This window comes from Hyperolius riggenbachi, chromosome 12 (genome assembly GCF_040937935.1).
Source record: "Hyperolius riggenbachi isolate aHypRig1 chromosome 12, aHypRig1.pri, whole genome shotgun sequence".
NCBI classification, from domain to species: domain Eukaryota; kingdom Metazoa; phylum Chordata; class Amphibia; order Anura; family Hyperoliidae; genus Hyperolius; species Hyperolius riggenbachi.
Genome location: NC_090657.1, coordinates 26,757,856 through 26,784,674, shown reverse-complemented (window position 1 = coordinate 26,784,674; position 26,819 = coordinate 26,757,856). Strand labels below are relative to the sequence as shown.

Below are 26,819 nucleotides of genomic sequence, written 5' to 3'. Positions count from 1 at the left end.
TGTAAATTGGGAAGAGGAAAGATTTTACAATGAGCAAACACTGACTAAATCATTTTATACATAATTATTGTAAAAATGAAACACTTTTTTTATTACACTATTTTCACTGGAGTTCCTCTTTAAGCCTCCAAATCTGTCAGCACTGGCAGGTGTATCATACTTTTTAATCCATTCATTCTAATGTTACACGAGTGCTGCTGCTGGTGGTGGAGGGGGGGGGGGGGGGGAGGACTTTAAAGTCTTAAATAGGTTGTTCTACCTAAAGTACAAAAAATGGGTAAAAACGAGCCTGCAAAGAGGGGAGTCTGTTTATGTAAATCATGGAAGTAGAGGGTCATACATCACTTATCCATATAAGAATCTTCTCATTGAATGATACTACAGAGGTAAGTATGATTTCCATAGACATGTAAGTGCATCCCTGGGGCACTTCTGACTGTCAACCAGTAATCCTGTATAGCAGTATTGCATCAACTATTACGTAGGAGAGCACCCAGATGTGCACTAGGAGAACAGTGAGGGCCAGAAAGTGCAGATTTCTCATGGACCGTAACACAGAAGTAAGAGCTAAATCGCATCTCTTATTGCCAGCCTATGATATTTTAGGCAAAGTTCCTTTTTTTGTGTGTATAGGTGTTGTAAGTTTCTTTACAGTTAGTGGCACAGTGGTTGGACACGCTGACAAGTGATGTTGAGTAAGGCCCCTTACCCACATGCCACGCTTTCTGCCACATTTAAGAATCGCATTGCAACGCAATCTGCGGGAACATCAGAAGAGCATAGACTGCACTGTCTGATGTCCTCATCTGTGCATTGCGATTCAATGCCGAATCTCAACCCACGGTTGCCAACGAAAATACGTAAGCGCATTGGGCAGCACGGTGGTGGCCTTAGACTATGTTACATACACTACACAATACATACATAGACATAAGACTATGGTAGGGATTAGATTGTGAGCCCCCCTGAGGGACCGTTAAGTGAGAAAACAATATACATTGTACAGTGCTGCGTAAGATGTTGGAGCTATATAAATACTAAATAATAATAATAATCATTGTGGTGAATGGAATTGCAAGCGGCGTTCCAAAAATCGCATTGATGCAGCACATTGCACTTCCGTTTTTAGATGCGATCAGATGGGGTAGGGGCCTAAAGCTATGTATACACTTACTAATCCTAATACTCGAATGGTCACCGATCAGTGACTGATGCCTTGTTCCACATACTCCATGACCCTCCGCAAATGATGAGCTTATATGGTAGGCTATAATCGTTTCAAACAATTGTTCCTTATTGCCACTTTCATATGTTTTATTCATTTTTATATTATTTTTTTTAATTTAATGCACATGCACGTTTTCCCACTGCAGTGAAGCGGTGGGTGTGATTGATGTAAGTGACTGTGCTTCATGCAATTAGGATTGTTTTAGGACTCCTATATTGATAGTCTACTCCTATCTTGTTCAATATCCTATTTCGTGCAATAGCCGGCTGCATTTTACTGTGCAATACTGAAGTATTTATACATTTTATTGGAAATGAATAAAATCTCTTAAATATTTTATTCTATAAATGAGTTCTTCATTTATTTTCTCGGCAATATGTATTGAATAGTTCTAGTACATTCAGCGACAACATACGGTAGATAATCTGACATCATGTAGAAATGTACTTCTTTCAGTTCATGTTAGCAGCTATAAATTAAGTGTTGGTAAATGGCGTTCTATGGGTTAATTGTAGTTGCTAGTGGTTGTGTATATATTAAGACCTTTTAACAGACATTCAGACGACTTAAAGCAAAGAAGTAGAGCCCGGGAGTGGTGCTATTTCACAGGAAAAGATGCTATATGGAATGTATTTATTTAGACTTAGGAATACTATCCTGGTAGCCTGCAGAAAAGGTCTGTATAAATAGAACCAAAGGGAAGAGCCCATTTCTTGTTTGGCAAAGAATTCTAAGTTGCATATTGCACAAGCTTTCTCCACCCAGACCCCTACTGTTTTGTGAGGTTGGATATTCCTGTACATAAAACGGTGTGTGGACAATGCATGCAGCCATCTGCTTTATTACAGTGTTGAGAAGGGGCTAGTATATACAGTGGAACCTTATTTTGCGAGCATAATTTGTTCACAGAAACGTACTTGTAATCCAAAGCACTTATAGCAAAGCAAATTTCCCCATATGAATTAATGGAAACTTAGTTTATTTGTTCCATAATCCTAAAACAGAATACAATACATGACCCTAGGTCACATTCTGTAGGCACTGTATTAACCACTTCAGGACCAGAGCAATTTTCACAACACATTTACTTCTCATCGACTTGCATAGATGAATGTCTACGCCAATGGAGCAATAAGCAGCACACATTTTAACCTTGTTGTGAGGACCAGCGGCGTAGATCCTACGGCACACTTGTGGCCGCATAACTCTGATGCGGCATAGGATCTACACCAGCCACCGTTTCCGCTCCCGACGCGATCGTGCGCACCTGAGAGAGGAGATTAAGCTGTCATATGTCAGTTGGCATCTCCCCTCAGTTATCAGCAGCCATCGTGTATGGCTGCTGATCACTATGATCGCCGGCGAATCGTAGAGATCACTTTGACAGCTGCTGCAGTAGGGGGGAGAGAAGAGGATCCACTCACCTCCCTGCCATTCCCGTAACGATCGGCACTCCCCACCGCCCTTGTCGGCATCTCTGCTCCCTCTGACGTCAGTACTGGTTCCCGGCTTGATGACATCATCAAGCCGCGACCTGGAACTGAACGACAGTAGGAGCAGAGATATCGGCCGGAGTAGAGGGGTCCACTGCGGCTCATCGCTGGAGCCTGGAAGGTGAGTGATGGCTGCCAGCAACAGGGGGGACACCGGGCTACAGAGGGGACACCATGCCCAGAAAGCCCCACTGGGGATCCAGCTGCCTGACCCCCCCCCCCTCCCCAAAACGCCCTCCACGCACACACACACACACACACACACAGCAAAAACACCTGGTCCTTAAAGGGACTCCGAGCAGTGATTTAAAAACAAAATCTGAACTTACCTGGGGCTTTCTCCAGCCCACTGCAGGTCGGGAGGTCCCTCGGCGTCCTTCTGGCTCCTCTCCCGGTCCCTCCAGGGACCTCCCGACCTACGGTAGGCTGCAAAAAGCCCCAGGTAAGTTCAGATTTTGTTTTTAATCACTGTTCGGAGTCCCTTTAACCACTTCAGCCCACAGGGTTGTTCATTTTTTGCATCTGAGCAACTTTCACCTCCCATTCATTTGCCAATAACTTTATCACTACTCCTCACAATAAATTGATCTGTATCTTGTTTTTTCCGCCACCGATTAGGCTTTATATATTAATATACTCCTTTTGACATGCATATTTAAAAAGTTCAGACTCTTAGGTAACTATTTATGGGTTGTTGTTTTTTTAATTGTATTTTTTTTTTTTTATCAACATTCTTTTCAGTATTTTCTTGCTTTCTGGTGGCTTAAAAGGCTTAACGAGCATGCTGTTATGAGTTCTATATTATCCAGTTAGTAGGCAGCTATAAGATGTGACTATGACTAAGTACACCTTTCTACAGGTTAGGTCACAATTCTCTGCGTACTGTGGAAACACCCCAGGCACTGGTTCTAGTATGGCCTCTCCAGGGATTAGACTGGTGCACTGGAGAAACAAGCTGGGCACAGGTCTTGTCTGGGCTTGTCACAATGGAAAAAGCTCTCAAGAAGAATAACAATAGAGTGTGACACCCATGAGTCCTCACCCTGTTTCTAAGCTCTTTCTGGGAGATCTGAGGACCAATGTGTGCTGTGATAATGAGATGTGCTTCAGTGAAGTCTATCCAGAGCTGTCATCGTCATGCATGAAGAACAACCGAGCAAAAACATTGTCCAGGATTATAAGTGTGAGCATGCAGAGTGGTGTGTCCTGGGAATACAATGTGTTGATGTGGTTAATAAATATATCCACTTGATCTTCCTTGTCACGGTGCCCCATTACATATATAGTTCTCTAAATAAATCTGGTCTAATATCCTTCTGTGGTTGCACGTTTTGTACTACTGGCTGCAATACAAAGTGGTTGACTCTTGTTTCCTTGCTTCTCCTGCTCAAGGACGATCAATGTTTGTTGTAAGTCAGAAGCCACCTCAAGTATATTGCAGGTCAACGCAGATGATCAGAAAAAGATCTAGAATAGGGGTCTCAAATACAAAGTGGGCCAAAATTGAATACCGACGAAGTCGTGGGCCATCAATGTCCAGTAACCACCTCCTTCCCTGGTGTCTAATAGCTCCCCTGCCTCCCCTATTCAGTTCCCTGATTTCAAGCGTCTCCCGTCCCTCCCCTATACAGTTCCATGATGTCTAGTGGTCCTCCCTTCCCTATAAAGTTCTCCGGTGTCTAGCTGCTTTCTTCCTGCCCTATACAGTTCCCTGGTGTTTAGTGACCCTACCCCTTACCCCCCCCCCCTTCCCTCCCCTATATTTTCTCCTGGTGTTAACAGATAGATAGAACTACAAAACTGGTTTGTTTGCCCATACAAGAGAGGCACCACTCTGTTTAAGATGGATTTAATATAAACAGGAAGTGACCATACACCCTTATTTTTAACTAATTTAACAAAGGTAGAGAAAGCCACATTAGTCCTTCCCACTAGAATATTGTATTCCCTACTGTTCCTTGGTATATTGACACCATGATGACTTCATTGACTAGGTGTGATGAGGTATTGTGGTCAGAGCTAGTCAAATCATGTGCTGAAGTATCCTTGTGTCTGGACAGACAAAGGAAGCAGTATAGACAAAAATTTAAAGAGGGACCATCGTGAAAATAGCATAATGAATAAAATTGCTTATTTATTTTTTTAAAATATTAATTGTATAGATTTAGTCAGTGTTTGCTCATTGTAACACATTTCCTCTCCATGATTTACATTCTGAAATATGTCACAGGTGGTGACATCTTTAGTTCTGCCAGGTGATCTGAGAACTGTTCGATACTGAGAGTTCTATGCACAGAGGGAGATATTGCTTGCTTGGCAGTTGGAAAAATCCGTTATTTCCCACAATGCAACAAGGTTCACAGACAGCAAAATGTCAGGACCATGGCCCTGGCATCACACTGGGGGAGGGGTTTCACCACAGTAGGTCCCATGATGATCTATTTGAGAGAAGGTAAAGATTTCATGTGGGAAAGGGGGTATCGGCTACTGATTGGGATGAAGTTCAATTCTTGGTTAAAGTTCCTCTTTCAACGTTGTCTGTAGACTGGCTCAGGCCCTAAACCTATCATACACTATCATATGGGCTTTAGATCCGGTAAACAATCAATATGTGACCAATATTGATAATTTACTGGCTACTGCTATCAACGTTGCATCAGATGTTAGCAGATACCTGATAAAATATTGACATGACTGCTGCCACCGCTAGGTATGTACTGTATACAAAGCTATAGGGACGACTATCGAGCACCACTTACTGGGAAAAGGATGGCTGTTCCTGATCAATATTCAACTGATATCACAATCGTAATATACATTGGTTGTGCTCTCGTATTAGATTTACATTAGACATTTATAACTGACATGAGAAAACCATCAAATCTGATATTGTATGGTGGCCTGCAAATGTAAAAGAGCCGTGTTACTCAGATATCTTCTCACCACTTCCAGGAATGACTCTTAGCATTACTTATAACATCAGTGTAGTCATTCAGTGCAGCATGGTGTGAGTAAAGAAGGTGGGTGCAGTGGCAAAGGTCGGACTGGTCACCGTACATGTGGAAGGTCCAACTTGTGCCCCTGCACCCACGTCCGTCATTCTAGGAAGAATAGAAATGGGAGTACCTGCTGGTATATATTTCGGGAGTAAAGATGCCTTGCACTGCTGTTTGACAAGGCTAGCAACCTATGTTTGATGTCATCATATTTAACAGGCAATCTCCGCCCCGGAGATTGCCTGTTAAATAAATCACGAGAGGCGGAGGGCGCTCATGTGAGCTCACTTAAAGGAACCTATTTCACCTGCAGCTAACCAGTTGAGTATGGGAACCCACTCTCCCACACAAAAAGATTTAGACAATTAAAGACCGAAACAAGTTGCGCTGGGCATATATCATATGCATTACAATACACCAATATATCAATGACTGCCCCTGCCACACCCCTGATCACACCCCCACCACACCCCTAGTCACGTATACCATAAAGATTTTTTTTTTAAATGTTTTATAATTCAAACCACACTGGTCCTTTCTGTCCTGGTTCATATTCCTTCACATTAACATTTTAAAATTAGTAATATATCAATTTAAAGGATGGGAATAAAGTTTAGAGTCAAACACATTTTTTTTAGTAGAGAAATATTTATATTTACATAGAAAGAGGGACAAAGTCCTGAAAGAGGGACAAATGAGTAGGACAGAGGGACAGGGCTCCCAAAGAGGGACTGTCACTCCAAAAGAGGGACAGTTGGGAGCTATGATGTAAGGATTCTGGAAAATGTAATTTATTGTTCATGTGGGTCACATTTGTCTGACCTAACCAGCAGCTGAATCCAGAGAGGAGAGAACACAAGCTGTACAGCAGTTCCATGCACATCTGTCCCATGCAACAAGTAAATGCTGCATTTTAGTTTTATATAAAGTTTAGGTTAATGTTTCACCCAAATTGCAATACTAATTTGTCTTGTACAGTTTTGGGGTTGGTTAACTCCCCAGCAACTGCTAAAAAAGTAATGTATTGGTAGTAATATGATGTGGGCTAATCTCTTACAGGCAAGAGAAAAATCAATAGGAATACAGTTCTGTTCCCTTTTTGATGCTGTTAATTTTTAAACCTCCATTTGTTTTGTTGGTTGTTAGGAATGTATGTATAGCTTTTGGGAGTTGGACAAGCCCAGTAGCCACTGTAAGCATGTTCTTGCTGTGCTGCTGTTTCCTTTACCTGATCCTTGCAGTATTCGGTGTATACTAAAAGGCTAATGTGAATACCAAGCCTGTTAGCTCATACACTGGCAGTGTGGGTGCTCCAACTGTGCAGACTCATTCCAGGGAGGAAAAGGGTCATCAGGCTCTCTTTTGAAATCTGGAGGGAATGACATGTGCCCCGCCACACCTCAGAACAGGATGGGATGGTTTGTGAACTCGGCATCAGTGGCTCATATTGCTTACACAATTGAGTATCTTTCCAAAAACCTGTGCTTTCATCCTCTGTTTCCAGCTTGGGGCCACTGCCTGCCCATGTGACTGGTGAAAAGAAAGTGCAGAGTATCAGGTTATAGCCTCTAAATTCAGGCATATGTTTAGAACGTTCTGTGACGTAGCTGGGGACATTTTGTAATGTGTGGACTTCTAACTACAGCTATGCTTTCTTCATTTTAGGGTGTTTTGTTTTTTTAAGTAAGCTTTTTAGTTTAAAACCCAATCTTATTTAGCATTACATTCATATTACAGCACAGCAATTCTGCTGAGCTTCTCTGGAAGCTCTTTCACAAGAACAGCTGACAGTAGCACATGTAACTGGTTGTCAGTCGCTACTGTTTATATGTAGGAAGCTATGAGGACTTGTGCTGCAGTAATCACTGCACATGCATCCCAGCAGCAGGCCCTGGATGCGATGTGTAATGGCTTTTTTTATCGTTCAGTTACCGCACTGTGTGTCGACCAATGACAAGCTTGTGGTTACAAAGTTTCCATTCAATTGCATTATTTTGCAACTGAGAGGTGCTTGACTTGGCAATTGGGCGGCTAAGTGGCTGTTTAGCCAGTTGCCTAAGGCTGGTTTTACACCTGTTAATAACGTGTGATGCGGAGCAAGCAGCACATAACTCAGCCGAAATTGGTCTTCATTTGACCTTGCACCATGGTGGGATGACAGGGCATTTGCATAGCGCTGCTCCCGCTAAGTGACGTACTACCTCCCGGGAAGGGAGTATGTCACTGGGATTTCTGTTGGTCCGCACGTGCGTGGCGCATCACACTGTGATGCCGTCCTTTGCTGCGTCGTCCATTGACTTGCATTGCTGCATAATGTGTGCAGTAGGCAAGGCTTGGATCATGCGGCAACTCACTGCAGACTTTGCGTCGGGAATGGGGTGGTTCGGATACTCCGGCGCATCGTGTTGTGTGCTAGTCTCCATTGACTTGTATGGCCCTTGTGGTGGGTTAATGTAATGCTGGGCAACACGCGCTGCAAGTGTGAAGGGGGCCTGAAAGAGCCCTGGGTAGCAGGTTCTCCTTAAAGAGACTCTGTAACAAAATTTTCAGCCTTAGTTCTTCTATCCTATAAGTTCCTTTGCCTGTTCTAATGTGCTCTGGCTTACTGCACTTTTTGCTAATTGCACAGTGGCTGTGTTATCTCTGTTATATGATCTAATCTGTATCCTTCTGTCAGCACAGTCGGGCTAAAGGCCCATACACACGTCGGATTTCCGCGGACGGGTCGTTTGAACGTCCCGTCGTTCGCCCGCTAAATCGGGCGTGTGTACAGACTGTCGTTCGCTTGATAAGAGTGAGTTTGAGCGATCCGCCGCACAGATTCTCTTTAATACAAAAGTAGTTTGGGAAAGTCATAAATCCACAATGCACAATGATCCAAGGTTATATTTTGCCATATAGAAAAAAATGCAGTTTACACTATTTAGGGAAAATATGGACAACCTTTATTTACAGCTTAAAGTGAACCTTAACTGAGTACATTAAAAAAAAAAGTTTCACTAACCTGGGGCTTCCACCAGCACCCTGCAGATGTCCTGTGCCTGTGCTGGGAAAAAACAATCCTCCGGTCCCCCACAGGCAGCTAGTTGAGTTTTCGGCGACTGGTCAGTTGCTGATCACAGTCATTTAATTTTTGCCGCTCCCCGCCGCCGCTGCAATCACCGGATTTTTCATTTTTTGTCTGCTTCCGTGTTCCACTAAAGATGGCCGCGATACCTAAATACTTTCGGGGCATTGCGTGTCAATGGTACGCGTTTAGTTGTTGCTTTTGCCTGCCTCGCTGCTTTGTGGCTGCCTCGCTGTCATTCCCTGCGTGTGTCCCGGCTCACGCTGTCACACCTGCGTGGCCATGATCAAACAGCCCTTCTCCCGCTCGTGTCCAGACTCGTTCTGGTGAGCAAAAGCAGCGCTCACGATTAGCTGAAGGAACGATCACGGAGGAGGGGCGGAGAAATGGAGGAGAATGCGGGAAGACGCTATTTGCATAGGGCACACAGACAGAAGATCACAGGCTCTTCCTGTCAGCGTATCATTGACTTGTAAGTCGTTGATTTTAACTAGACAAGACAAATAAGACGAGACAAATAACATTTATATTGCGCTTTTCTCCTTGCGGACTCAAAGCGCCAGAGCAGAGCAGCAGCCACTAGGGTGCGCTCTATTGGCAGTAGCAGTGTAAGGGAGACTTGCCAAAGGTCTCCTACTGAATTAGTGCTGGCTTACTGAACAGGCAGAGCCGAGATTCGAACCCTGGTCTCCTGCGTCAGAGGCAAAGCCCTTAACCATTACACCATCAGCCAACTAGTGGATTTCGGGACTGGGAGAGCCGGTAATTACAAAACTACACAGCTGTGAGGTATGTGAGGTTTAAAGGGACATAGTGAAATTAACAAATTATTGTACAATACCAGTTTACAGTTCCGCTTTAAGGTTGTTGAAGTAATCCACTAATAAAAATATTTGGAAGTGATGAAAAAGCCTTTGTCACTCTAAGCAAGAAGTTAAACCCCCCACCCCCGAGGTGTCTCTGAGATACAAACAACCCACCGATCCTGTCACATTTTGCTGCACGCCCCCTTCCTGTACTACCCCAGCTTAGTGTATAAATGCAAAGTATAGCGCAGTGGAAGCTGTGCTCTTACCTCTCAGCTGGAGTCAAGTGCTGTGCTTCCAACTGTCTGCTCACCACTCGCCCTAGTGCCCTGCATCTCCTACCGCATGTAGCCTGACCACATGCTACATGAGGAGAGTGAGGTTCCAGCACTAGAGGGAGCAGGTGCCTAAGGCCTGGAGAGAGTCTAGGGGCCCCAGTTTATGCTAGCCCCCAACAAATCTTGCCAAAAAAGCTATGTGGCCATCTAGGGTGGGCCCAAAGTCGTTGATTGCCCAGGGCACCATTTCACCTTAATCCATCTCTGGATACACGTGGGGGCACAAGGGGACAGAATATGGCACTAAGGGAGACAAAAGGTGGCGCAAACACCTGAGGGGGTGTGGCTTTTTTCTGGAGGCATGGCTTACAGTGTTCTCCCCAGCCTCTTTTAGCCGGGTGCTCCACCCGGCTAGATTTGGTGACCACCCGGCTGTCATCGGCTCACCTCCTCACATCCTCCTATGCTGTAAGCACAGTTGCCCTGCATTTCCATCTCATGCCACCCGGCTACTTTTTCATGCCACCCGGCTACTTTTTCATGCCACCCAGCTGGAAAAAATTCTGGGGAGAACACTGGCTTAGTTTGTGAGAGTGGTGGGGCTTAGTTTGGGGGCGGGGATTAATAGGCCTGGAATGCCTATGCCTAAAATGTGGCTGGATAATGGTTAAGGGCTCTGCCTCAGACACAGGAGACCAGGGTTCAAATCTCGGCTCTGCCTGTTCAGTAAGCCAGCACCTATTCAGTAGGAGACCTTAGGCAAGACTCTCCAACACTGCTACTGCCTATAGAGCGCGTCCTAGTGGCTGCTTCTCTGGCACTTTGAGTCCACCAGGAGAGAAGCACGATATAAATGTTATTTGTCTTGTCGCCCCTGCTCTCAAGATTTATATGGCTTTAGTAAATTGAGCTCTAGCACAGTATGCAGATGAGGTCATGTAAAATCTAAGACAGAGCCTAGTGTCTGGAAGCTGCATGCTGGTGCATTTCCCTGTCTCTGTGTTGCAGTGAAATAAATAGGCTGACTTTCACTGCTCTGAAGTAATAATGTTGCCTGTGACTCCTAGAATGACATCTTCCATCAGACCTGTTTAGTTTGGTGACTGATTTCCCTTAAGACTGTGCTGAGTGCTCAGCTTGAGGATGAGTTTAGGATGCCAGTGTCATGTCGGTGGATACATAAGAAGCATTTAACTGTCTGGCTCTGTATTACCAGTGGCTGTCAGTGTCCACAGCGGAGTTGTTTTGATTCCCCCATCCCTCCTGCTGGCTTTGGGCCTCTCTCTGGATGTACTTGTGCTGACTTGGAGGTATAAAGGAGCTTTATATAAAATTTGGAAAAGGAAACATGACCTATTTATAGCCTGAGCCTCAAGTCAGTTTACAGCTCTCTGTTGCTTAACCCCTCAGCTGTGTACAGAGGTAGGAATAACTGTATTTTGTACTTTGTCAGGGCCTTGGCCAAGGTCTACAGGCTGATGTCATAGATACAGGAGATAGGTGGCCACAGAGGAATTTCCTTGTCATGCAATGGAACAAATCTATAGTGTTACATACAGGGCATGACACCTTGAGGAGGTAACTGTTCCCCTGATTTTCTACTAGAGCAGCTTCATTTCAGCATCACAATCTACATGATGTACAGATGTTTTACCTTTGCATACAGTTGTGACCTTTGTCACACTTTCATACAAGTTGCTGCAATACTCCATTTTTATTTCATTATACAAGAAGTAAAATATGTTGTATTACACAATCATTTGCTTCTCATCCAGATTTTTTTTGAAAGGCTAACTCCAGGCACTATACTGAGTGTACCACCGTCTGGCTGTTTGCTAGGCACATGCCCAAAAGTGACCTTCTGTTTGCCAAATGATCCTTCTGCTGATAAAGTTCCTCATTGTAAAAACTGGCAGCAGGACCCGAAAAAGCCCAGATGTTAACGGCAGGCTCTTATGCTAGGTACACGCGATGCAATTTTCTAATGGATTTGCTGTCAGATCGATTATTTCTAACATGTCTGTTCTGATTTCTGATCGATTTTCCATGGAAGTGAACTGGAAATGGATCGGAAATCAGATCGGACATGTTGGAAGTAATCGATCTGGCAGAAAATCTCATTGTGTGTACCTAGCATTAGATGATGATTGTGCTTAGACTGGTGGGGCACAAGGCTCACAGTATCTGGAGAGGAGCACAGCCGGTTGCTCTTATAGTATATGTTGGAGATGGGCTCCTGTCCAAGAACTTCATGTCGCGTATCTGACATCCAGTAATCAAGGATCTTCTACATTCCTTGACATGAGCCCTGCACAGAACTAGGACGCAGTTTGTAGCCGGAGTGGCTTTTTAAGTATCAGAAAAGAAAATGGTAAAGCAAATAGGAATCTGATTTGTTGGTAAAGGAGAGAATTGTGTTGTCCATAGTCTATAGTATATTAAAGCGACACTGAAGAGAGACTAAATCTCGCTTCAGCTCTCATATATAGCAGGGGCATGTGTGCCCCTGCTAAAACGCCGCTATCCCGCGGCTTAACGGGGGTCCCTTCACCCCCAACCCACCCCCCGCAAACCTTGGTCGCAGACTTGGTCGCTGATTTTCCCTTCCTGGAGGCAAGGGCTAACGGCTGCAGCCCTGCCTCCCAGCGCGTCTATCAGACTCGCATCGCCGCCTCTCCCCCGCCCCTCTCAGTGAAGGAAGACTGAGAGGGGCGGGGGAGAGGCGGAGATGCGCGCTGACAGACGCGCGTGGGGCAGGGCTGCGGCGGTTAGCCCTGCCCCAATGTGAAAGCGTTCCCCCGCATTACGGAGGGGATTTGGGGGGACAGGGACCCCCATTAAGCCGCGGGATGGCGGCGTTTTAGCAGGGGCACACGTGCCCCTGCTATATATGAGGTCTGAAGCGAGATCTATTCTCGCTTCAGACTCTCTTTAAGTGAACTAGGTATGAAGGTAGCCACTAACGGTCCAATTTCTAGCGAAAAATCGTTTGAGCGATCAGAAATTCGGATCGGAAGTGAAATATTGTAATAAATCGTTCACTACACCATCAACGAACCAATCTTTACTTCCTATCTATCACAACCAACAAGAAAATCCAAATTTTGGTTTAACGAAAATTCATTCGGGCGACATTTTTTTTCACTCGTTCATAATCGATTGTGTCCACCAATGGAGATTATTTACAACCAATCCGATCAGAATTTCTGATCACTCGAACGATTTTTCGCTAGAAATTGGACCGTTAGTGGCCACCTTAAGACTAGGAATCCTTGTTGTGTACCTGAAGAGACATTTTAGTATGATGAGTAGCAGTCCTGCTTAGAACTTGCCTGTAACCCCCCCCCACACACACACACACACACACACACACACCTTTTTTTTTTTTTACTGTAACTGTTAAAAAATATTTCTCAACAGATGGACCGCAGTGTATTTCTTTCCAGATAAGTAATAAATGGCCATAAACCTTGTGTGTTTAGCACAAATATTCATGATCAGAAGAGAATAGTTCATCATTTATTCTGTAGAGGAGCTGTAATGAGACTCGGTTCATGCTGCAATGGATACAGCTGGAGCTGTACCACATCATTTTATGCATATGTTGTACCATTTCAGGGCCCACTGCCACTACTGAGCGGTTGCATGACAATTATCAAATGGCAACAAATCTGCAGTAGAAAAATATGTACCTGTTGCGGAAACAGGACAGTATGGATGTGATAAAAATAGACATGCATGAATAGGCCCATAAGTAAGCATGCCTATTATTCTTCTCTGGTCTGCTTTGGGAAACAGACAGTGGACCAAGTGTGCACTGATCATTAAAGACCACCATCATGAAAACATTGAAAAATGCATAAATATTCCTATGTATAAAATGTACTTTAGCTCCACAGTAGAACACACTATAAAAAATTTTTTTTTTTTCCCATGTTGCTGTCACTGTAGGCAGTAAAAATCTGACAGGTTTTAGACTAGTTCATCTCTCATGGGGGGGTTTCAGTGTTTTTTTTTCGTAATTTTCAAAAGCACTTACTAAATGGCAGTTGCTCAGTCCAACTGGCAAAATTAAAGAGAACCCGGGTGAATTTTTAAAATAGGACACAAAGGCATGTTCTGTGCAAAAAGACATGCCTCTGTGTCATTCCGCTTCCGCCGCCAGTTATTGGTTGGATGAATTGGTATCAGTCGATATTGACATATTAAATGAAAATGATTCAATTTGGTTGAAAGTTTGACTCATGTGTTGCCACCTTTAATGAGCTATTTATAAGAGAGTAAGTAGACAAGAGGGAAGGATTGTTTAAACACACTTTTTTTCCCCCTTATTTTTTTGGGGGACATCTTTAAAACTGATCTATATAAAAATGCAACCAGTATTTCTGTTCTCCTATCCTCACAGCCCAACTGCTGCGATGCTGCTTGACAAACTTAATTTATAAGAAAAAATGTTATTTAACTACTTGAACTGCTTTGAATTGACAGAACCAAGTTGGAGGTAGTGATGTCAGCAGGAGAAATCATTGGTCACTTTTTAATTCCTCCCACTGGTGTCAATGTGTGCACCAGTAGGGTGGTAGCTTCTGAAATAATTACTTAGCAGCTCAGTAATTCAATCATTCTCTATTATTATAATTATTATTATTTTGTATTTTTTATAGCACCAACATCTTACGTAGCGCTGTACTGAGTATATATATATATATCAGGGCTGTGGAGTCGGTACAAAAATCTTCCGACTCAGACTCCTCAGTTTATGAAACCACGACTCTGACTCCGGGTACCCAAAATGGCTCAGACTCCGACTCCTTAGTCTAATACTTAACAGGGCTGTGGATTTTGTACAAAAATCATCCGACTCCGACTACTCAGTTTATGAAATCAACGACTCCAACTCCGGGTGCCCAAAACTGCCCGACTCCTCGGCCCTGGTATATATCTTGTCTTGTCACTTACCTGTCCCTCAGAGGCAATGGCGTAGCTAAGAAGCCGGGGGCTCCGGTGCACCGGTGCAAGTTTAGCATTGCGCCCCTAAGCATGCTATGGATAACAATTGATACAACACACTAAAACCAATCAAGGACAACCACAGTGTCAGAGGTGCAAGAATGGGATGGGAAACTGTGTGTTAATGATCACTATTGTTCAAAACAACTATAGAAATGACTATTATCAGCACAGGACCAATATAGAGCTAATACTGTGTTTCAGGGGTGGGCCCCTCTAGCCCAAGGGCGCCAATGCAGTCGATACCTCTGCACCCCCTATTGCTACGCCACTGCTCAGAGGGGCTCACAATCTAATCCCTACCATGTCATATGTCTATGTATGTATCATGTAGCGTATGTATCGTAGTCTAGAGCCAATTTAGCGGGAAGCCAATTAACTTAAGTGTATGTTTTTGGGATGTGGGTGAAACTGGGGTGCTCAGAGGAAACCTACACAGACACGAGGAGAACATACAAACTCCTTGCAGATGTTGACCTGGCTGGGATTTGAACCGGCGAGGCGAGAGCGCTTACCACTTCACCACTGTACTGCTCTATGTGTTAAACTATATCTTTTATTGGCTGAGTAGATAAAAATAGCAAGATTTCAAAACTGCACAGGTTCATGGCTCCTATGAAACACTTGTATTAAGCTAGAGGAATAATAGAATGGAAAGACTGGGGATAATCCACTGACAAAGGAAAACCCAGCCAGTAGTGTTGCAAGTTTCTCAAGACATCCAGTCAGGCTTAATATATTAACAAGGGTTCTGATTGGTAGATCTGGGCAACAGCTCTGTGTTTGGTCCAGTTTTCATTGTATTGACCTCAAGAAGAAACTGTAGTAAAAATAACATAATAATCTGATAATTTTATTTTTTATAACTTATGTTGTTAGTGTTATTATTTTGTCAATGTTTTCCCCTTTGTAAAATATTTTATTACCCTGATTTACATTCTAAAATGTATCCCACGTATCTTTAGTCCTGTCAGGTGATCTCTGCGGAATGTTTTTTTACTAAGCATTCCGAAGCCAGTACAAAATATACCTGGTCACCCAGAATGCTTGGTGTAGGGGGGTAATTTTGCATACCTAAATAGCCTAGGCTAAACATCACTGGGAGGGTAGGGCCTACATTCAATATACAATAATATATGGATATAGGAAATGTTTCTGATGCTCAAACTTGAACAATTTGGTAAAAGGGGGTATTCTGAATAACTGAATGCATTCTTCTATATGTCACTATAGTGCCTCTTTAAGTAGTGCTGCACAGGGGGGTCTCTGCATTTGAAATCAGGATGTTGTAGTGGCGTAGTGGTTAGCTCTCTCTCGCCTTGCAGCGCTGGGTCCCTGGTTCGAGTCCCAGCCAGGGCACTATCTGCAAAGAGTTTGTATGTTCTCTCCGTGTCTGCGTGGGTTTCCTCTGGGCACTCCGGATTCCTCCCACATTCCAAAAACATACGAATAAGTTAATTGGCTCCCCCTAAAAATTGGCCCTAGACTACAGTACTTACACTACATAATATAGACATATGGCAATGGTAGGGATTAGATTGTGAGCTCCTTTGAGGGACAGTTAGTGAAAAGATATATATATATATATATATATATATATATATATATATATATATATATATATATATATATATATATACACACTGCGTAATATGTCGGCGCTATATAAATACTTAATAATAATTATATATATACAGTGGTCAACTATCTCTTACTGTGAATTCAAATTAACTTTCATTTACAAAATGTATCCTTTACTAAGGTAAACTTAAACAAATTATGATTGTGTTATTTCCTAGCGCTAAACAGACATAAGACCACAGTAAATCCAACATAACTGCTACTTTCCGATGACCACAATAGAACCAGTTCTGCAACGCATTTCCTTTTTGGTTGTGCAGCAGTTCCCTCTAGTGTTTGACATTCAGTACTACCCTGCATAGTTGGCTAAGGAAGCACCACAATGAATTACTCCAGTTTTTAATTTGTACCTGAATAAGGAAATAAATAAATCATTCTATTGTTATAATTCAAAAGGCCTCTCTGTGGGCTCCAGATGATACACTGCGCATTAAATAGAGTAGTTTGATCCAGCAGCAGTCCTCCAGTCCATCAAAGGTAGTTGCGGTCAGCTGTTGTGAATCTAAGACATGTACTCAGCTGTTATCGGAATTCACTAAAAGAAGCATCAGGTCCTCATAACTTTTCATAATCTAAAACTGAACCCAAAGTCACAAATAAAAATAGTTGTCAACTACCCAATACGGTTTGTGACTAAAACTTTAAAAAATATATACAGTATTTCTGTTGCCTCACGATGCTATCAAAGCCTCCGATGATAGGCATGAGTGTGTCTCTCCAGCAGAGGGTTGCTGAAGCGATGACATCACACTCTTATTTGATCCAAGAGCCCATTAGAAACCTGTTGAAGACCAGAGATGTCCTACAGATTCCAGCAGTACTCTGCACTCAGCAATACTGAGCACAAGACTTCTTATCACAATACTAATGACAGCCATATTTGAGAGTTAAAATAATACATTTGCTTGGAGATCACCCTTAAAGTTTTAAGCACACTTGACCCAAAGCAAAACTATCAAAAATAAGCACATAGCTATGTTCATACTAGGTCCACATACTTGTGTGTTGTCCTCCTCGTTTCTGCATGTTCCACTCTTCGTTCCCACTGGTTTCTGTAATCGCTTCTTGAAAAATTTGACTTTTGGTTAAAGTCAAATTTTCAAGCAGGAAGCAGCAGGCTTGTTGCCATGTTACCTCCCAAGTCCCTTCCTTTTCCTCCTCTTCCCTGTTCAATTTACTTCTCTTAGAGTAAGCCTGACGTGAGGATTCTTAAGTCTGGATTGCATAGAGCTTGATATGGCTCTATGGGATAGGGCTTGGACCAGTACTAAGGGATACCCAGATCGTTCATGGTGACCCAAAACCACAAGGAATGTATGAAGGGCTTTTGGTCTCTTTTAGCCCGTTTATACATTCCTCGCTTCACATTTAAGTTAACAGGAAGGAATGGTAGGGTTATAGGAGAGAACATTGCCCCAAGTCTGCCTCTTCCTGTCTGCAAATTTGACTTTAGCCAAAAGTCTGATTTTTCGAGGAGGGATTATGGGGTCTAGAGGAAATGAGGAGAGGAATGGACAACCCATAGAAGTACCGTATGTGTATCCAACATGAACATGTGCTTATCTTGGGTAGCTTTGCACTGCCTCGGGTATCCTTTTAAGTGTAACTGTCGGGCATAAAATAAAAAATCAATTCTTTATTTTTATCTGGTAAACAAGTAATAAGGATGCTAAGCAGGCAATCCAAAAGTTAAAATCACTATTACTTATCTTGTTGTTAAATGATCATTGCCCAGTTTACCTGACTCTTATTTGGTACACACAAAATTTGGTATGCACAAAGGAAGTTTCAGGGCATGCTGGGTTGTCCTTTTTTGCTTCTCCACTTCCCCTCAGACTTAACTAATGCAGCCTGATTGGCTGAAGCCTCTTTCCCTCCTGTTTTCCCTCCCACACCTCTGTTCCTCTCTGATTGGCCAATATTTCTCATGCTGCATTGGTGGGGTGAGATGAGAGAATGCAGGGCTTGCACTTCTCTGTACAACTCTGCTTACAGCAGAGGAGGTGAGCCGATGACAGCCGGGTGCTGACCAAAACTAGCCGGGTGGAGCACCCGGCTAACAGAGCCTAGGGAGAACACTGTGCGGAGAATGCACTTTCTATAGTGAAGGGCGGAAGGAGGATTTTCTCTTTTTTTACTGTAGAAAAATCACTAAAATCAGGACAGTGCAATATATATGTTATGTAAGTAGAGCAAGTATTTATATATGTTTGTTTTTTTCCTGAGATAGTATGGCTGACAAGCTCCTCTTTATGTGGGAATTCCAGCATTTTTCAATCTGCAGAGGTGGAGGAGATGAGTGACAGGCATCTGTGCGCATCGGCTTACTTAAAGAGCTAATTCCATCGATGGTTTCCTGCACTGCACTTCCTGTTTGTAGAGCCCTTTGAATCCATGTACTCCACGAACTAAAAAATAAAATGAAGCCATCATCTCTCCAGACATGTGGTGCATACCATGTAATGGCCAAAGAATTGATTTCAGCGATATCTGCCGGGCATGTGTGTACCACTTGCATACCTGCGCTCACTTTCATCTGACCATGGTGGTTTTTTGCCTAAATGGAGTCTTTTGTTTACAGGGATGTCTTTTTCCTGTTAAATCCAAAATGTTTTCTTTGTCTTGCAGTTGTAATTTTTGTTACACTAATGTTTATTCTGGCTTGCTGACTTCTTGTTGCTTTTATCTCTTGCTCCAGGTTTGAGAAGGGAAGGATCTACACATTTATCGGTGAGGTGGTGGTCTCGGTGAACCCCTACAAGAACCTTCCAATCTACGGGAAAGATGTGATAGAGCAGTATAAAGGGAGAGAGCTGTATGAGCGACCGCCACACCTCTTCTCCATTGCAGATGCAGCTTACAAAGCCATGAAGAGGCGATGTAAAGACACCTGTATAGTGATATCAGGTAAAACCCTGCACTCCTTTTATAGTTGTCTTTCCTATCCTATCCACTGTCCCGTCTTTAATGGGGAATTCCACTCTGGTGCAGTGCAGATGTAAATGAGTAACAAAGCTTCTGTCCCTGTACAACTAATCACTCCTGCAGCAAGGTGGGAAGGTTGGGCCAGTCTCTCAGCAGCAGTACCCTTCCATGCAGTGCAAAGGCAGCATGTTGCACATAAACTTCGGCTTCTTAACAGTTATTCATGCTGCTTTATTCATTACTTCTGCTGCCTGTACTGGCAATGTGGACTTTATATTACACTGCAGGCCTGCTTTAGGTCAAAGTACATCAACATTACATATTGGCCTTAGAATCTGTGTGACTAGTAAGGATGGTCGGAAATGCCGATTTCTGATTCCGACGGATTTCCACTTTCCGATAAGTGTCTAATTCAATTTCTGCAGAAAGTGACTTTTTCTTATTTTCGTCAATAGAATTAATTGTAGGAATAAAAAATTGCAGAAGCCACTATGCATTTCCGATCGGCAAGTGCCGTACACATCTGCAGCCTCTGATTGGCCTAAAACTTCTGAGTCTTCTGATTGGCCTTAAAATTCCACAGTAATCCGATTTCTGCAGTACAATACTGATGCTTCCAAGTGTTGTGATTGGTCTAAAATTTCAGAGTCTTGGTAATGCGGTATTTCTGTGGGAATCAGATATCTGCATACCGATTTCCACCGTAGAAAGCCGTTTTCCGATTGGTATTCTGTGGAATTCAGAAGCTCACATTTATCTACTGATGTATCTGTTCAGGAACCCTACATTTCAAGTTTTACTAGGACAGGCTGTGAATTGAAATACAAGAATTATTATTATTATTATTATTATTATTATTATATGATTAAAAGTAAGAGCAGTATTGAGATTGTAGAGTCCTCAGACTCAATTCCATGCAAATAAGCATTTGAGAGTATTGGGACCCAGGTATCAAAGTGAGCCACTGTTGGTCCATGATGTCTGTCTCTGTGCTGTTCTCTGTCCTCCTGTGTACTAATCCTTTTTCTATATGTTGCAGGGGAGAGTGGAGCGGGTAAGACAGAAGCCAGTAAATACATCATGCAGTACATAGCTGCCATCACCAATCCCAGCCAGAGGGCTGAAGTAGAAAGGTAAGGCTGACAAATCCGGTCCATGGAAATGATAAATACTGATTCAGGCTTCTTTTACACTGCAAATCTCAATTTCCGATAAGCAATTCTGATTTTCACTGGATATTAGCAAGTCAAGAAGAAAAACATAGGGAAAAAACGCAGCTTTCAGGACTTTTTTAGGTCTCTTTCACAGTGCTACGTTAAAGTCGCACGTTAGAACATTTTATAAAGCAGACTAACGCACAGCAATACAAAGTCTGTGCGACATTCACAGTGCACACGTTGCGTTGTGTGTAACGTCTAGCAGTATTTAGAAAGTGCTGCATGCTGTGCGTTTAGCAATAAATCTGCTGCGTTGCACATGCTCAGTAAGGTTTTAAAAAAAGGGAAAAAAATGTAGCGCATGCGCCGCTTTCGTTCCATCAGTATACGATGAAAACGGCGCACCAAAAGCAGAGCTAAAGAATGTACTATAACGTCCAAGTTATAGTCTTTCAATGCGTTGCGTTAGGGGCACTTTATGCGACATAAACGTCGCATCAAACGCAACGTCCCACTGTGAAAGAGGCCTTAACCAGCCGGGCAGTATGGACGAGCTCAGCTCGTCCATCACCGCCGGAGGCTGCCGCTCAGGCCCTGCTGGGCCGATTTTGATGAAATAAAAAGCAGCACACGCAGCCTGCACTTTGCCAGCCGCGTGTGCTGCCTGATTGCCGCCGCTCTGCGGCGATCCGCCGCGTGCAGCGGCGAAAGAAAGTCCTCCCAGCCACCCGAGCCCAGCGTAGCCGGAACAAACAGTTCCGGCCAGCGCTAAGGGCTGGATCGGAGGCGGCTGACGTCCATGACGTCACTCCGCTTGTCACCATGGCGACGAGGTAAGCAAAACAAGGAAGGCCACTCATTGCGGTCTTCCTTGTTAATTCTGATCGCCGGAGGCGACTCGTCCGGAGCGCCCTCTAGTGGGCTTTCATGCAGCCAACTTTCAGTTGGCTGCATGGAATAGTTTTTTTTTTTTTTATTAAAAAAAAAACCTCCCGCAGCCGCCCTGGCGCTCTTAATAGAACGCCAGGGTGGTTAATCGTCTCAAAAATCAGAATCGTATGTAGCATTAAAGAGCCCTCCTGCAGATTCCTATTTTTAATTTTGCCAGAAGCAGGTTGTCCTACAACCACCACCCATCTGTCCTTTGTTATAAATGAAATATGATTATTGTGCATGTCAGCTGAAGCTATTGCACAGCAATTAATCCACTGGAGCCGCTAAGCACTAGTGGAACTCTGTGTGAGTGAGAACAAGCAGCTAAATACCAACAATGAGCCAAATTAGTAATACCAAATAGCGTCATGGATGATTCGTATCAAACTATATAAGAAAAAAGAAAAAGCTATCCATATAGCAATAAACAATCCTTATGACAGAAAAGTCCGTGAAGTATGAACAAGTTTATTAGGGACATACAGTATTCCTTCTAAAAACTGTTAAAGCATAGCAAGGGGTGAAGGTCTGCTGTCACAAATGACACATATAATAATGGCCACATTTAAATCAAAATTTTTGTAAAAACATCAAAAGTACCGTACATACTGGGAGATAAAGCGGTAACCTATCTTTATACATGGATCATCAAAATAGTATAAAACATTCCCTCAACACTGTCCCAATGCAGACTATGTGTAGCTCACCAATCATCAGTTAAGATAATTGCTCGTGAAGTAAAGCGAGACAAATACTTTAGGCAATTTTGTGGGCGTTATGCGCTTTTTGCCTATACCTTCCATTGTAGCAAAACCGCCCTAAAAATGGTACAGGCCGCACTTTGCTGAGCGAATCGGAAACGAACCGCTCAGATGTTAAATGAGAACTGTAGTGAGAGGTATATGGAGTCTGCCATATTTGTTTCCATTTAAGCAATACCAGTTGCTTGGCTATCCTCTGCTGCTAATACTTTCAGCAATAGGCCCTGAACAAGCATACAGCAGATCAGTTGTTTCTGACAATTTTGACAGATATAGCAAGATTAGCTGCATGCTTGTTTCTGGTGTGATTCAGACACTTCTTCAGCCAAATAGACCAGCAGAGCTGCCAGGCAACTGGTATTGCTTAGAAGGAAATAAATATGGCAGCCTCGATATACCTCTCACTACAGTTCTCCTTCAACACTCTCATAGGGAATCCTTGCAAATCGCCGGTGCTTAAAAATAGCAAAAATGCCCTAGGTGTGAACAAGGCCAAAAAGAAACTGAACCACTGTGGGGGACCGGAGGATTGGTTTGTCCCGGCGCGGTCACGGGGCGGCTGCAGGGGCTAGAGAAAGCCCCAAGTCAGTAAAAGAACATTCTTTATTTACAACTCTGGTATCCTTTAGGCTACTTACACACCAGGACGTTGCGTTCAGGGGACGTTATAGGGCACATAACGTGCCCCTAACGCAACGCCTGGTGGTGTTGGAGCAGGACGCTACCAAGAGCCGCGTTACAAGCAGCTCTTGGTGCGCCTGCTCTGTCGGAGGCACTGCGGAGACCACGTGAGCGGAGCTCTCAGAATTACGTGGTCCCGCCAGCCAATCCGCGGCCGCTCCAGGATGTAAACACTGCAAGTGCAGTGAATAATAAGTAGCCATGTGCCTGGCTACGTAGCAGCCTCTCCCCACCTCCTCTCCGCCCATAAAATGAAAAAAAAAACCTACTGAGCATGTGCAAACAGTCTAACGCGGCTTAGCTGCATGTAAAGTACTGCATGCAGTACGTTATGTAGACGTGCTGCGTTACAATGTAACGCAACGTGGGCTCTGTGAACAGCCCATTGATTTTTCATTACTGTGAGTTGGGCTGTGTTGCAGGCTGCACTAACGTGCGCCTGTAACGTCCCACTGTGAAAGCAGCCTTAAAGCTGAATTCTCGCAAATACCTTCTGTTTTAAGAAGGCAAAATTATATTCAGCATTGTCCTCCTTGTGAAACTCCTCCTTTAGTGAGTAGTGAGCATGGCTTCTGACCGCATTAATGCTAAGAAGAACGATGTTATGCAGTGAGTGGAAACCATGTATTAACATTTTCTCACTAAAGTTAGAAAATTAGTGTTAGGTCAGTTAAAGGAATACTGTAGGGGGGTCGGGGAAAAAGGAGTTGAACTTACCCAGGGCTTCTAATGGCCCGTACTCACGGGCTGCAGAAGTGGCCTGTCGCCAGCACACGTGAGCGTGCTAGTGACATGCCGGCGACAGCTTCTCTCCAGGTCCCTCCGCGTACACACGCGGAAGAGGGACCAGCGGCGAGACGGAAGCTGTCGCCGACGTTCCTCCTCCCCCCGCCGGAAGCCCCATTTACCTCTATGGAGGTTGCTGTCGCTAGTCCGCGTACTCACGCGGACTAGCGACAGTTGCGGCGTAGGTGCGGCGGCGACTGTTGCCATGCGATTGAAACTTTCAATCGCATGGCGACAAGAGCGACGGGCGACAGTTCGGGGTGCGCGCGCGTGCAACGGCCCATACTCACGGGCGACCTGTCGCCGCAACACGCGCGCGCCGCGTGTTGAGGCGACAAAAGTCCCTCGTGAGTATGGGCCATAATGGTCCCCGCAGACATCCTGTGCTCGCTCAACCACTCACCGATGCTCCGGCCCCGCCTCCAGTTCACTTCTGGAATTTCAGACTTTAAAGTCAGAAAACCACTGCGCCTGCATTGCTGTGTCCTTGCTTCTGCTGATGCCAACAAGAGCGTACTGCGCAGGCCCAGTATGGTCTGTGCTTGCGCAGTACGCTCCTGGTGACATCAGCGGGATCGAGGACACGGCAACGCAGGCGAAGTGGTTTGCAGACTTTAAAGTCTGAAATTCCAGAAGTGAACAGGAGGCGGGGCCGGAGCATCGGTGAGTGGCTGCGCCAACACAGGATGTCTGCGGGGGACCATTAGAAGCCCAGGGTAAGTTCAACTCCTTTTCCCCAGACCCCCCTACAGTATTCCTTTAAACAGTTAAAATTATATATATATTTTTTTTTTTACATGAGTATCTATCAGCTTGCGTTTTCCCATATGCAAGGTGCCTGTGTGCATGAAATTTGTATTTATATGTTTACACTTTTGCAGGGTGAAGAATATGCTGCTCAAGTCTAATTGCCTCTTAGAAGCCTTCGGCAATGCAAAGACTAACAGAAATGACAACTCCAGCCGGTTTGGAAAGTACATGGATATTAATTTTGACTTCAAAGGGGATCCTATCGGTGGTCATATCAATAACTACTTACTGGAAAAGGTGAGATCAGATAGAAACCATGCAATGTGTAAGATGTGTGAACAGAGCCATTACGAATGACTTGACTGAGGAAGGCCCCTGTAAGATGATTTCATCAAGATCTAAAAATTGGGTCAAGCAGTGTAACTATAGTGTGGCTCCTAGTAAGGCCAGCTGTTCAAGTCTTGGCCAAGGGGAGCTACTGCATAAAGAAGAGGCTAAACATGAAAAGGAGGAGGGGGGGGGGTTGTGTATGGGGTTACACATGGAATAGGAGCTGTTGCTAGGTGTTGGGAGCCTGGTGCTCATAGAAGATCTAAACTTTTGGGCATGAAATGTAGAGAAGCTAAACCTGAGAACTTGGAAAGAGATGCCATGCATACAAATCTATCTCAAAACAATTTTAGTGAAGACACTTCAGAGGTCTGTGTAGAGTTCCCTTCTGAAGGGAGTATGGCCTCTGTAGAACTTCATATCAATGGCAGACATGCTTGTATGGTTTTGTTTGGTTTCCAAGGCTGCATTTATAATTTGAATGCCCTAGGCCATTTTTCTTGGTGCCCCCCCCCCCCCCTTTCCATGTGCAGCCCCTTTTCCATGTGTAATATCCATGTGCTGCAGCCTCTCGCTTTCATGTATAGCTTTCTTGAGCAGCAGCATCCCTTTTCCTTGTGTTGCTCCATATGTCGCAATCCTTCTTCAATGCCCAGCCACCCCTCCCCACCTCCATGTCCAGCCGTTCACTTGGGCTGCAGCCGTCCAAGGCCCCTGGTCCTTTGTGGCCTTTCCAGAAATCCGGCCCTGTTGGTTTCATGTCCTGGATAAAGGTTGGCAGTATAGGTGTGTAGTATGCCTGATCATTTTATTAGCAGTTTTTTCATAGCAAAGTCTGTAGTGGTGGTACTCAGCTTAACAAATGTTACACAGCAATTTAAAGATGTACATGGGATAGTCCTAAACTTAGCAACAAAGGAAAATGCTTATAGGACTACTGTAGGGGGAGGTGGGGTGGAAGGGGGGGGGGGTAAAAGAGTTGAACTTACCCGGGGCTTCTAATGGTCCCCCGCAGACTTCCTGTTTCCCGCGCAGCCACTCACCGATGCTTTGGTCCCCACCGCAAGTTCAATTACGGAATCTCTAACTTTAAAGTCGCAAACCCACCGTGCCTGTGTGGTCGCGTCCTTGTTCCCACTGACGTTTCCGGGAGCATAGTGTGCAGGCGCAGTACTGTCTGCACCTGCACAGTATGCTCCCGATGGCGGGAGCAAGGATGCAGCCACACAGGCGTGGTGGGTTTGCGACTTTAACCACTTCAGCCTACAGCTTCGAAAATCTTATGCATCCAAGCAATGTTCACCTCCCATTCATTCGCTAATAACTTTATCGCTACTTATCAAAATTAATTGATCTATATCTCGTTTTTTCCGCCACTAATTAGGCTTTCTTTAGGTAGTACATTTTGCTAAGAGCCACTTTACTGTAAATACATTTTAACAGGAAGATTAAGATAGAAATGGAAAAAAAACATTATTTCTCAGTTTTTGGCCATTATAGTTTAAAATTAATACATGCTACAGTAATTAAAACCCATGCATTTTATGTGCCCATTTGTCCCGCTTATTACACCATTTAAATTACGTCCCTATCACAATTTATGGCGCCGATATTTTATTTAGAAATAAAGGTGCATTTTTTCAATTTGCGTCAATCACTATTTACAAGCTTATAATTTTAAAAAATGTAATAAGATACTCTCTTGACATGTATATTTAAAAAGTTCAGACCCTTAGGTAACTATTTATGTCGTTTTTTTTTTTTTAATTGTAATTTTTTTAATTATTTTTTTTAATACAAAAATGTATTTGGGTCATTTTAGTTTGGGAGGTAAATAGCCAATTTTAGATGTAAAATAATGTATTTTTTATTCAATACAGGTATGTGGGTGCAGTTTACTATTTGGCCACAAGATGGCCACATTCAAAAAGTTCCTAGATGCGAACGATGTCGCATCTAGGAACTAAAATGAAGAGA

General features: G+C 43.8%; 1 protein-coding gene across 2 annotated transcripts in view; it reads left to right on the top strand.

Annotated features, from left to right (window-relative positions):
• The window catches only part of MYO1D (myosin ID), a 297,886-nt gene that overhangs the window by 174,260 nt on the left and 96,807 nt on the right, over window positions 1-26,819 (top strand). For both annotated transcript variants that reach the window (XM_068262768.1, XM_068262767.1), the window contains exons 2-4: window positions 19,218-19,426; window positions 20,484-20,577; window positions 24,644-24,809. In XM_068262768.1, coding sequence (XP_068118869.1) covers window positions 19,387-19,426; window positions 20,484-20,577; window positions 24,644-24,809 — 300 coding nt within the window. In that variant the 5' untranslated portion in view covers window positions 19,218-19,386. The remainder of the gene's footprint in view (window positions 1-19,217; window positions 19,427-20,483; window positions 20,578-24,643; window positions 24,810-26,819) is intronic.